This window comes from Odocoileus virginianus, chromosome 12 (genome assembly GCF_023699985.2).
Source record: "Odocoileus virginianus isolate 20LAN1187 ecotype Illinois chromosome 12, Ovbor_1.2, whole genome shotgun sequence".
In the NCBI taxonomy this organism is placed as follows: Eukaryota; Metazoa; Chordata; class Mammalia; order Artiodactyla; family Cervidae; genus Odocoileus; species Odocoileus virginianus.
In genome coordinates, this window is record NC_069685.1 from 54,023,575 (window position 1) to 54,036,250 (window position 12,676).

At 48.5% G+C, this 12,676-nt stretch overlaps 1 protein-coding gene across 3 annotated transcripts in view; it reads left to right on the forward strand.

Moving 5' to 3' along the window:
• Nucleotides 1-12,676, forward strand: part of FBXO21 (F-box protein 21) — a 36,603-nt gene that overhangs the window by 15,307 nt on the left and 8,620 nt on the right. The window contains exons 8-11 of one of the 3 annotated variants that reach the window (XM_020878841.2): nucleotides 3,167-3,346; nucleotides 4,828-4,960; nucleotides 10,230-10,441; nucleotides 11,797-11,954. In XM_020878841.2, the coding sequence (XP_020734500.1) occupies nucleotides 3,167-3,346; nucleotides 4,828-4,960; nucleotides 10,230-10,441; nucleotides 11,797-11,954 (683 nt within the window). Of the gene's footprint in view, nucleotides 1-3,166; nucleotides 3,347-4,827; nucleotides 4,961-5,786; nucleotides 6,092-10,229; nucleotides 10,442-11,796; nucleotides 11,955-12,676 lie in introns of those variants that run through there. The other 2 variants (XM_020878843.2, XM_020878846.2) reach the window with 2 other exon arrangements.

The following is a 12,676-nucleotide window of genomic DNA, read 5'->3' on the forward strand; positions in this document are numbered from 1 at the left end:
CCTCTCCACCCGATCCCTCTGGGTCTTCCCAGTGCACCAGGCCCGAAGAATTCTTAAGCTGTTTCTTCCCAGTCTTCCATAAAACCTCCCACAGAAGGGAGGTGGGGGTGGGGTGGGGGACGGAGGAAGAGGCTTGGGAGAGAGAACTGGGCAGCCAGGTTCTTCATTCCTTTGCAAAAACGAATAGGAGTGTTCTCAGCAGGGGAGCTCCTTCAGGCAAGGTTAGTGACCAGTGTGCCTGCTTTGCAGACCAGGTTAAAGCATTCTGGTTTGTTCTCTGTCTCTCTTTTTTTAAACCTGGTATTCTATTGGACATAAAGCTCCTTTATAGCAGTAGTCTGGCTTTTCTGAAAGCATTTCATCAAATGGGTAGAGATGCCCTCATTTTAAAAGTGCCCTTTAGAGGGAAAAGAAACAAACTTATTTGATTACACCCTGTTTTTTGAGACTACTTCCTGGTGACTGGCTGAGGTACCCTTTGCTGAAGTGATGAGCAAAATGATAGAAAGTAGCTGAGCTCTGAAGTTAGACTGGGTTCAGACATAAGCTTCCTCTGGGCTTCAGTTTTTTCCTGTGTAAGATAGGGCTGATGTTTTTCATACAGTGGTTTGGAGGGTTCGGTGAGAGAACCTAACGCTTTACACACGTGGCGGATTCTGATGCTGGCCTCTGTGTTTCCACCTCTGGGTTTGGGAAATAAAACACCTCCTTGGTATTCTTCTGCATTCTTTTCTTCCTCCTCTCCTTTCTAGAGGTTAGCTTGAAAGTATTTGTTATTTCCATGCATATTTTTATATTCTATTACGTGTGTGTTTCCTTAAATAGCAAGTACAGGCTTCCCTGTTTCCCAAATATAATCTGTTTCTTAAGATGTATTGGATAGTTTCTCTGTGGGAGAGCAGGCGCCCATTTTCCATTATTTTAAATGAAAAGAAAAAAATGCTTTTTCAGCCCATTCCCTCCCCCTGAGTAACTCAACCAATTTCCCCAAATATCTAAAACATCCTTAAATGTTTATATTATATAATGGTCCACCAAGAACTTCTGCATGATACAGAGCATTTAAAACACCAATTACCATGTTATTGACCACAGTAACCTAATTGCTGGGCACATTTGTGTGTGCCCACAGGACTATTTTTCCTTCTTTAGGCTGCAGTGAATGTATACCACATTGCAGATGAACAGTGAAGTGGTTTGTTAGCACCCCAAACTCCTGGCGGACACTGAGACCTGTGAGGTCTGGCCTGTGGGAGCGCGCACGCCTGCTGGGCCTTCAGCCTCCGGGTCTGCACCAAGACCGTAGTGCTTGCTGACTGTGACCTTATCGTGAGTCTTAAAGACTAGGAGGCTGAGACCCGTGTGGAGTCCTTCAAAATCACCCTGGCTCCTCTAAGCCTGAAGCCCACGTGCAGCTTTAGAGTCCGCTGGTCAGGCCCCTTGAAACTCTCGTGTGGTAGCTGGCCCCAGAGCGTCTCTGGATTCATGGATTCGTGTGAGGAGCATGCCATGTGTGTCCCTTCTCCGTTTGTATGCTTCCACGTTGAATTCATCTTTAATGTCCTTCAAAGGATTTTACTCTTTTCTTTAGCCAGCTCTTTGACATCGTGTCAGTTATTCCTGTGTACCTTCACTTTGTGTTGCTATTGAAGATGGTCATTGTTTAAATGACACTTTTATGTATTGGTGGTGTACAGGGCTATGGCTGATCCTTAAATCTAGGTTGATTGTTGGCCCCTCTGCTGAATCAAGTATTAGTGCTAATAAATGGTTAGGTCTTTCAGCCTTTCTGTGTGGATAATCATATTGTCTGAATCATGACATTTTATTTCTTTTTTTTTTTCCCCCAGCTGTTATATGTTTGTGTCTCTTTCACTTACTATGCTGGCTAGGTCCTCTTGTACACAGTGAATAGAAACAATGATAGCAGGCACTCTGCCTTGGATATGACTTTACAATTTCACCTCAGACATGATGTTTGAGAGCAGTACCTTTCATTGAGATGATCAAAACTGCCTTCTAAAATTGTAATTTCCTGAGAGTTTTATTAATAACTAGGATTTTTATCCCCTCAAATTTCTTTTCTGTGTCTACAGATAGAATCGTATGATTTTGCTCTTTTAGTCTGCATGTGCTGAAGTTTTTTAGCATTCAACCCTTGTTTCATTCTTAGGAAACAATCATACAGATTTTGGTCATACATCACTGTATTTGATTTGGTCATATTGTATTTAAAATTTTTGCCCATAAACTTGTGTCCATTTGTGTGGTTCTCCTAGACTAAAAAGAGATTGAAGAGCATTCCTTGTTTCTGGAACATTTATATATGTTTTGCTAAAGCTGGGCTATTGATACGACTCAAGGAAGAAATCTGACAACTTTCTAGCAGCCCAAGAGAAAGTCTCTTGCATGATTTGCAGTCGGCATAAGATCAAAATGAAATAGTTTCTCAAAGGAGAAAACAGCTTTCCCTGAGAGTCCCACCCCAGCCCTTCAGGCATCCTCCTCGGGTAAATGCCGTGTAGTTAGAGGTACTGCAGTAAGAACTCGCCTCCTAGGACCACCTCCCTGCCTGGCTCTGGTGTTGCCGGCCACACCCCCACCACTCCCCACGCCTACCCCGCCTCGTGCGAGAGCTGGGTTCGTGGAAAGCAGTTCCAGAGGAGCAGGGGTGGAGGCCAGGGACACACCTCGCCGTGGTCCGGAGCAGGTTCTCACCTGAGCCGCCTGAGGGTGTCTGCAGAGCTGAGGCCTTGCGGCTCAGACTCCCCTAACTTTCATCACAGTCTCGAGGGGCCCTGGCTCCACACATAGTAACTGCTGCTCTGTGGAATTTATTGACTGCCTCAGGCATTCCAGAAATGCCTCTTTCAACTGGATTTTGGATAGATCTGCCTGGCAGTGAGTTTTAGGGTTACTGTCTCTAAAAACCTATATTAAATGGCACAAATCAGTGCTGTTTCTTATATACAGGTGTATCACCATCTTATTTCATCAGAGTATGTATAAAGGTCAGCTTTCAGACTTTGGACAAGGCCTTGATATTTTCAGCAGAAATGCAACTGTGTTAACATTCTGTCTCTGATTTGAGCTGCTTATTAGGGCGTTTTGACTGGTTCAGCTCCAGCCTGAGTGACAACTCACTACATTGCTGCTCTTTGGGCAGGGCGACCCTGGACATCTTTGACTACATCTACATAGATGCTTTTGGGAAAGGCAAGCAGCTGACAGTGAAAGAGTGTGAATACCTGATCGGCCAGCATGTGACCGCGGCACTGTACGGGGTGGTGAATGTGAAGAAGGTGTTGCAGCGAATGGTGGGAAACCTGTTAAGTCTAGGAAAGCGGTAAGGGTTTCTCGGTTTTCCAGTTCTTTCGTAGAGTCTGCATCTTTGAAGGCGCAGATTGCCTCGCAGAGAATTTTGTTTCACAAGCCTGCCTGCCATACTGAGCAGCACTGGATGCTCGCGGCACCGCTGGGACCACAGGGGAGGGACTGGTTCCCACGACGTAATACTGTCCAGACTGTGGATGTGCTCAGTGACTCTTCCTGAGATCTTTGCAGTGGACTTGGGCAAGGGCTCTTTTATAAAAGCTGAAAGCATTCTCCAGTAACAAAACACTTTAGACTGGCGATTATAAGAACTGATGCTGATGCAGAAGCTCCAGTACTTTGGCCACCTGATGCAAAGAGCTGACTCACTGGAAAAGACTCTGATGATGGGAAAGATTGAGGGCAGGAGAAGGGGGCAACAGAGGATGAGACGGTTAGATGGCATCACCAACTCAATGAACACGAGTTTTGAGCAAACTTTGGGAGATGGTGAAGGGCAGAAAAGCCTGACGTCCTGCAGTCTATGGGGTTGCAAAGAGTTGGACATGACTTAGTGACTGAACAACAATACCAATCACTTAGTTAAGGGAACAAGCGAAAATATGAAACAGTCTGGCTTCTGAGTCCAAAGAAAAGTGTCTTACAGGGAAAAAAGAAATTTATACATTGGAGTCATGGTTTTCTGCCTAATGGTAGAATATTTTTTAAAATAGACTTTAATCTTCTTTAAAAAAAAAAAGTTTTAGGGGGACTTCCCATAAAGTCCACTTTTCTAAAGTGGTCCAGTGGTTAAGACTACACCTCCCAATGCAGGAAGTGCAGGTTTGATTCCTGGTCAGGGAACGAAGATCCCACATGCCACACAGCCAAAAACACTAAAACATTAAAAAAAAAAAAAAAAAAAAGCAGCAGCAATATTTTAACAAATTCAGTAAAGACTAAAAATGGCCTGCATCCAAAAAAAAAAAAAAACAGTTTTAGGTTCACAGCAAAACCTGAGCAAAAAGTCCAGAATGTTCCCTTTTACCCCCTGCCTCCAGACATGCACAGCCTCCCTCACATCAGCATCCCCTCCAGAGGCATTACAGTTGTTGAGCCTACCATCCTTTACATTAGGGTTTGCTCTTGATGGTGTCCAGTCCATGGATTTTAACAAATGTGTGATGACACCTGCCCACCACTATAGCATCATCTAGAATAGTTTCACTTTCCTGAAAGACCTCCGTGCACCACCTATTCAGAATCCACATCTAATTTATGTATGGTGCTATTGAGGTGATTTCCAAGGAAAGCACTTTTATGATTTTAAATTAGTGGGGTACAAAATTTCTGTCCCTTCCTTTTATTACGAACACTGTAACTTTGCTAAACAGGAAGTATCAGAATCAGAGAACCTGTGGGATTTGTGTCCCATTCATTTTAAAACCTGGTCTTTGAAAAAACAGGTCCTAACTCGGAAGCCAACAGGCTTAAATGAAGCTTTCTTCCCCACAGGGAAGGCATCGACCAGTCCTACCAGCTCCTAAGGGACTCTCTGGACCTGTACTTGGCGATGTACCCCGACCAGGTGCAGCTGCTGCTCCTCCAAGCCAGGCTTTACTTCCACCTGGGTATCTGGCCAGAGAAGGTAATTATTTTATCTTGATGCTCTCCCCTTGCCGTAGAGAGGGAAATCCTAATTGAAAGGCGGCACTTACCGGTTTATCCTTGGATTAACCTGGGGGATAAACACAGATTTATTCAAAGTGTCACAGCTTTGACCCATCGATTGAATTTTTTGTCTCCTTTTATTCTCCTGAAAAATTGGCTATCCTGCCAGGAGTTGCCCATTCTCTTTGTGATCAGCACCTTAAACTCCCAGAACCACAAGGCCTCTGTCCTACTGCTCACCCACTAGTGGCCCAAAGACGTCTTTTCCCCCAAGTCCCCCTCAGGGGGAAGCAGAAGTTTCAAGTGTTCATCCTCCAGCTGTGCTGTTAGAGACTAAACCGACCTGGAGGCATAGAAAAAGGAGATATCAGATTTGCTTAGTCTTGCTGCTGGGTGCAGTAAGGTTGGTGCACACCTTTAAAAGCTGTTGGGTTTTGATACCATTCCATGTGGATCTTGCAGGCTGGCGACACCCCCTTTGGCGGGCAGAAAGCCCTGTCAGCGCTTCCTGACCATGTTTGAGGTCAGCCCTGCTGTGGGCGTAACACATGTGGCTTCCAGCCGCACTGCATGTGCTGGGGCAGCTGCTCATTCCCGTCCCACCCTCGCTTGTCCCTGAGAATATGTTCATAGTCCACTTTGTTTGGACAGCCTGGTGAGAGAACTGACTTCGAGTTCTCTCAGGACTGTCATCAAGAAATCGTCAACCCTGTCACTGGAGAGTGGGAAAGCCTTCCCTAAGAAAGCAAATAGTCTCAGTGACCCAGCACAGCTTAGATTTACGGTGTCTCGTCTATTCACAGTGTCACACATCTGCCGTAGTTCTGAGAAAGGATGTGGCAGTAGGAAAAGTCCTGGGCTCCTATCTTAAGATGTTGCCTCCAGCCCAGACAGCAGCCGTCTTCCCAGGACCCCCATGGGATCCAAAAGAGGAAAATGAGACTCTCTACCAAGTCACCACCTGCCTCCCAGCACCTTGTTGTCCAGAATTGAACAGCTGACTTTTTATCTTTTTACTTTATTTTTGATACCAGCATATACATAACTAATTCCTGTCACTTTTTACTGTATATTGGTTAAGGAATTTCATGATAGTTTATGAGACTCAGAGATGCTTTCAAAGTGTGGTTCCTCCCAAGTAGATTCTGTACTGAAATCACACATCAGCCTTAGGAGGAGAGGGGTCAACGTCCCCTCTAGGAGGAACGTCTGCCGAAGTGCTGGCATCCCTCCCTTTAATGCTGGGCTCCATTTAGGGCTCCTCTGCCATTTCCAGGGAGTTTCCTCGGCCTCCTCCTTGGATGGCCAAGATTGCCTTCCTGTTAAGCAGAGGTCACTGGAGCAAGTTCCAAAAACTGTCTCACGCAGAACATTTTTCTCCAAGACGTGGGCTGCCGGGGTCGGGCACCTAGACCCCTCGCCCCGCCCCCTCCTCTCCGCGTCTGAGATCAGGAGAGGAAAGTGGCCCTTTCCCTTCCCACAGCTCACCTCCCGTGCTCCGTGAACTATACTCCAGCTGCAGCAAGAAAGAGGAGCTGGGCCCCCAGTAAGGAAGATCCCCAGGGGTGCAGAGCAGTTAGAAGACAGTCTGCTCCGGAGGAAGGTTTGAGGTGCCCCTGGAAGGCCCAGGAAGGATTTCAGAGCAAGGAGTAGGTTCCTCCAGGGGTGAGGGGGACGACGGCTGGAGAGTTCAGGCTGCATGCCTGCAACACCTGCCAGCCCCTCGGGGTGGATACAAGCTTTTTTGCCCTTTTGTAAATAATGAAACTGAGGCATTGAGAGAAGTTTAGTAATCTGCCAGGGGTTCCTACAGGAGCTGATGGCACCAGGTGTTCAGATTCCAAGCCCACCCACACACTTCACCCCTGTGGACCGGGGTCAGGCGAGATGGTCTCTAAAGAAGCCAACAGATGGGCACTTTCCACTTCCTGCTGCCAAACCTGCATCCTTGCTGTGATCCAGTTATTCCTGCCTCCATTCTCCACATTTCAGTGGAAAAGAAGCCCCTCGGTTTCCCAAGGCACACACCCCTGGGCTCTGGGTCCAGCCTGCTGCCTGTCCAAGGACTGCTAAGTTTTCTTTTGTTTCTCTTCCTGGATGTGCAGGTCCCTGTCTCTACTTCTGTTGTCAGCATTAAACGCACTCAAGTCTCTCTTCATCTTTGAAAAAAGAAAAGACAAAGCCCCCCATGACAGCCGTCTGCTTTGCCCCGCGGCTGCTCCTTATCTGCTCCCAGCCCGGCCAGGGTCCTGGGGCTAGCCTCCCCATCGCCTCCTCCCGCTGCTCAGAACCCGGGCTCTGTTCCCACCCCTCCTCCACGTGAACTGGAAGCCCATGACCCCGCTTGTTAAACTTTTCTCCTTGTTGCCAAATGCAGTGGATACTTGTCTTTCCTTATCTCTCTTGATCACTCAGAGGCCACTTCCCCACCACTCAGAACACTCTGTTCTTTTGACTCCAGTCCCCTGTTTCCAGGTTCTTGCTAGTTCCTGTCCACCCCCTCTCCGTTAAAGGCTCCACACTGGGGGGGTTTGGAGGGGGTGGGGGGGTAGTTTCTAGACTTCCTTCTTCTATTCCCCTCCGTGATCTTACCTGCTTTCCAGTCCTCAGTTCCCATCTGTAGGCTGATGGCTCTTGAATCCCTGCCTTCCTGCCTGGACTCTGGCCTCCACACCAGCAAGTTCAAATGTCTACTACACATCTGCCGGTGGCTGTGTCCCCTCTGTGACCGCATGGGGCACCTGCACAGTCTCCTTCCTTCTCCTCTTAGACCCCTTGAATGCATTTTAAGCACTAGAGTCAGAGTAACCATAACCACGTCACTCGTGGCCCTTCCCTGCTCGGGACCCTCTGAGTGGCTCCCCCCTTGCCTGCAAGGCCAGGCTCCCTGCTCTCCGCCGAAGCCTGCCGGGTTCTTGGTGGCCCGATTCCACCAGCGTGTGCCTCCTCACGTTCACTCTGCACTGCCCAGGCTGCGTCATCCTACCACCCCCGTGCTCTTGGGTCCTTCCTCTGCGCACGCTGTAGCTCTGCCTGGAGCTTCCTTCCTGTCCCTCAGCTCTGCGGCTCATGCCTGCTGGAGACGGTGCTCTTTAAAGACCGGGACCATCTGTTTTGTTGTTTTATTTGTGTTGGGTCTTAGTTACAGCACACAGGATCTCCAGTCTTTGTTGTGGCAGGAGCGATCTTTAGTTGCAGCATGTGAACTCTTAACTGGGACATGTGGGATCTAATTCTCTGACCAGGGGTCAACAGGAGCCCCCTGCATTGGGTACACAGAGTCTTGAGCCCCTGGACCACCAGGGACGTCCTTGCTCAGTTCCTTACTGTAGCTGTTCCCCGGCTTTCAACACAACTCCTCCTACCCCGTAGGTGCTCACAAAATTTTTATTTGAATGAATAAGAAATGACGGAACATCGTTAGCCTGGACATTTAGCTGGAGATGTCACGGTGGCCCACTGTCAGCACAGGCCTTCGGGACACACTGGGCATGTCTCGTGGCACCTTCTCTGTTTCTGGCCTTCCCCTTCAGCCCATCATTCCCCACCCCCAACAAGGAAAGGATGTAATTATCCCTGAACCTTATCTCCTCCTCTGACACTCTGAGTTTAAGACTTCCTTTGTGCTTTGAAGATTCCAAGTTAACCTTTCTTTCACTTATCTGGTAGGAAGGGGCTGCCAGGAAGGAGAGGAAGGCTGTGTCTATAGAAAACTTGTCAGAAGTAACTAGTTTTGAACTGCAGAGGGGAACACAAGAGGCTTACTGTGAAATCCGATGCTTTTAGCTACAAGGCACAACTGTGGCTAGTGCCCCTGCAGGACAAGGCCACTGCTGGGGGTGGCAGGTGGATGAGATCGGCTCCAAGCTTGGGGTCATGCCGTTCTGTCCCCTTGATACGTGTTTGAGAATTTTCCTAACAGTTAATTCCAATCCTCCTCTTCCTGCTTTGGTGTGAAGGAGACGAGACCTGGAGCTGCAAGTCAGCCCCAGGTCCACGTTTTCACTGCATGTCTCCATGACCCCGTGACCTCAGGCACCTTGCTTAACTCCTCTAAGCCTGGTTCCTCTTCTGGAAGTTGGCAGTGACCAGACTGCTGACCTCCAGGTTGGGAGGATTAAATGAAGTTTAAAAAGATGTGTGCCAGGTTTGGCACAGTGAACCAGCAGGAGAAGAATATTCAGGAAATATTGAGATCCTGCAAATCTCATTCTGGAAGACAAGACTGGGTTTTAAAATAATACCTTGTGTTGCAGAAAACCGCAGCATTTGTACTGGCTCACGGTGTGTCAGGAAATAGGGGAGTTTTTAATCATTACTTGATAAGTAGATAAACTAATTCAAAGACAAAAGCACTTGAGTTTGGCAGATTTGGGGCTAGAATCCAGTGTCAATAAATAGGAAGAGATCCTTTTCTAAAACAGAAACACATCAGAGACCCTCATCTGAGAGCTAAGACAGTAGGTGCTTGGTAATTGCTTACGTGAGTTAGCTTTCCTTGAACTTGTATTTTTCCATAGTGCCACTGGGTGCCGTAAAGAGAACAGAACCTCAGGCTCAGGCAGTTCTGCTCCACCAGTTCGTCAGGTAACTTCCAAGGAGAGGGCTTTCTCCCTGTTCTCCTGAACACTAAAGTCCACTGTGAGTTAATGTACTTGACACGACCAGTAGGATCTCCGAGCCCTGTACCTACACATCTTCCTTCTTCACAGAGAGCATCATAACCATGCTGTGCTGACGTGTGTCCATCTCTCCAGTGCCCTCTCTGTGACCCCTCCCCTCTCCTGCTGCCCCGAGGCCACTCTGCACTCAGCCTTTCCATCTTGATTGAAGCAGCTTCACATTTCTTTTTCCAGTTCATGAGCAGCAGGTTGAATTCCTTTCTGTGTATAAGACATAGAGTTCCCCCCCACTGCCCAGGAATGTGCGGACCTGTTAGACTTCACCTGGCCCCAGTGCATTCACAGACGGCAGCCCTGGCCTCCCCGTCCCATGTGGGCTCCAGTGCCTCATGTTTCTAAATAGAGTTCCTCCCACTCAGGCTGGTTGGACTCGGCTGCCGGGGTCAGCCCCCAGCACGTGAAGCAACGCCGGCTGTACGTGGCACCAGTGGGGAGAGACCCCCGTGGGTCACAGAGACGCAGGCTGTTAGCCCAGCCCACCTTGCCGCCTTTTCATCAGGTTATGCAGGTTTAAATCTATCGCCAGGAAACCGAAAAGGCCTAAATGAAAATATTATCTCCTAGTCTTTCTGTCTTGTCTTGAAGGTGCTTGACATCCTCCAGCATATCCAGACCCTAGACCCGGGGCAGCACGGGGCGGTGGGTTACCTAGTGCAGCACACGCTGGAGCACATTGAGCGGAAGAAGGAGGAGGTGGGGGTGGAGGTCAAGCTTCGCTCCCACGAGAAGCACAGGGACGTCTGCTACTCCATTGGGCTCATTATGAAGCACAAGAGGTGAGTGCTCCTGGCGCCTGCCCCAACCCCGCATGGCTGCCAAGGACACAGCGCCGTGAGCGGTGGGGACCTGACCTGGTGCGGCAGAGACCAAGGCCCATCACAGCGAGGACCAAAGACCAAACTGTATCTTTAACCTTTTTGTTTGTTAAGAAGCAACTGGCTTTCCTAACCGGGAGCTCTTCCAATGAGTGTAGCGTCCGGTCTCTGGGGAGTGGAAGCCCTGTCAGCTGTGTGCTTCCCCTTCTCATCAGCCTCTGTCCCGAAGTCTCACTCTCTGTGGATCTGAGTTCCATAGGGACTTACCCGGGGGGGTCCTGTGGCTGGTGGATGAGGCACAGTTAACCTGCCCCCCAAAGCACCTGTGCTGATTTACATCCCGCCAGCAGGTCAGGTGCTGAAAGCCTTGAACCTGGCCACCTTGTGTCAGTGAACACCTTGAAAAGTGTACTTCTGTAGTAAGTGGCAGATGGCATTTCGTTGTGGTTTTAATTTACATTTTCCTGGTTGCCATGCAGATCGAGGTTCTTTTCCTGTGTTTACTGGCCTTTGAAGTTTCCTTTGATCAAGTGCCTCTTTGGGCATTTTACGTGTTTTTCAATTGAGTTGTTAGTCTTACTGATTTGCAGTTTCTTTATTCTGTGCATTAGTCTCTATGGGCAGATAAATTACAAATGTCTCTTCTCAGTTTTTGGCTAGTGTTTTCCATTCTTTTACTGCATTCTTTTTTTTTTTTTTTTTTAACTTTGTTGTGAAATTGTCAAGTGTATGTTAGAGCAGAGAGAGGAGTGTAGTGAACCGGGTGATGTTCCCGTGTCCAGCTTCAAAGGTTATCATTATGAGGTCAGTCTTCATTCTGCCTCTGCCGCCTGACTCTCCCCCTCCTCCCTGGAGCAAATACCAGAGGTGATTTCATCTGTAGCTATTTTAGTGACACTAAAAAGGTAAGGGGGCTCTTTTTTTTTTTTAAGACACATTTACCATTCTGTTGTCCTAACTCAGAAAAATATCAACAGTTTGTAATCTCATAAAAAATCTAGTGAGACTTTAGTGTTTCCCCAATTGTACTACTCTCTGGGCTAACTCTGGAAGACAGTGAAGGACAGGGAAACCTGGCTTGCAGTCCGCAAAGAGTCAGACACAACTTAGTGACTCAACAACAGCAGCAACAAGATAGAGAGCAAGCTTGTCAATAAGAGGGGTTTATAAAGAGGCCAGGAGTGAAATTGATTCAGCATAGAGTGAAGGCAGGTAGATCTGTAAGAATGTGAGCCTTGGAGAAGCCAGGCCATCGCCTCTGTGTTCCGCTCTCCTGAGACAGGAAGCTGACATGTGACTGCTCTTGTGTTGATCAGGTACGGCTATAACTGTGTCATCTATGGCTGGGACCCCACCTGTATGATGGGACACGAGTGGATCCGAAACATGAACGTCCACAGCCTGCCTCACGGCCACCATCAGCCCTTTTACAACGTCCTGGTGGAGGACGGGTCCTGTCGATACGCCGCCCAGGGTGAGTGGCGGGCTCTGTCTGTACCTCAGGCACACGTTTGCGCACTCCGATACTGCAGGCAGAGGTTGTCGGTTTGAGAGTCGGCAGTTGTCACAGGGCCATCAATCTCATCAGGGCTGACACTCAGCTAAACATAGGTGGGTATGTATTTTTGCAACCATATCACAGGTCACTGCCCCGGGGTCTTCCCCCTTAGTCACCACCACACCCCTATTCCAGGCTGTTGCCGACTTCTGTTCTGATTAGTCATTGCCTCTGCCAGTCCTAGTTCCTGGAAGTCCTGTTTCTTAGCCACTGCCTTTGGCTCCCTCCAGGGAAGGAGGGTCAGTTTTTGCCCTGCTCATACTGCTTACCTGAACTGGAGGGCACGGATTGGGCTCTGTTAGGGGAGCCGCCCTAGCACCCTGAAACTGGCAGCCAGGTAAGTTGTGCTTATGAGAGAGACGCCCCCAGTGGCCATCTTGGGAACTGCAGGTCACAGCTCTGGCTCTGAGAGCAGCTGGGAGTCAGCAGGTAGGTGCTCTGTAAGTGTTTGGGGCCACTGCCAGCCCTGACAGGTGCTGACCCAGGGCCCTCATCATCTTTGCCTCTCCATTTAATGGGATGAATTTATTGCATGCCTGCCTGTCAAGGCATCCACATTGTTCCATTTTATTCATAAAAATGAACACGAATGCTTTGTAGTGCTGCTCTGTGACAGCAGCCTTCCGATGGGTATTAAC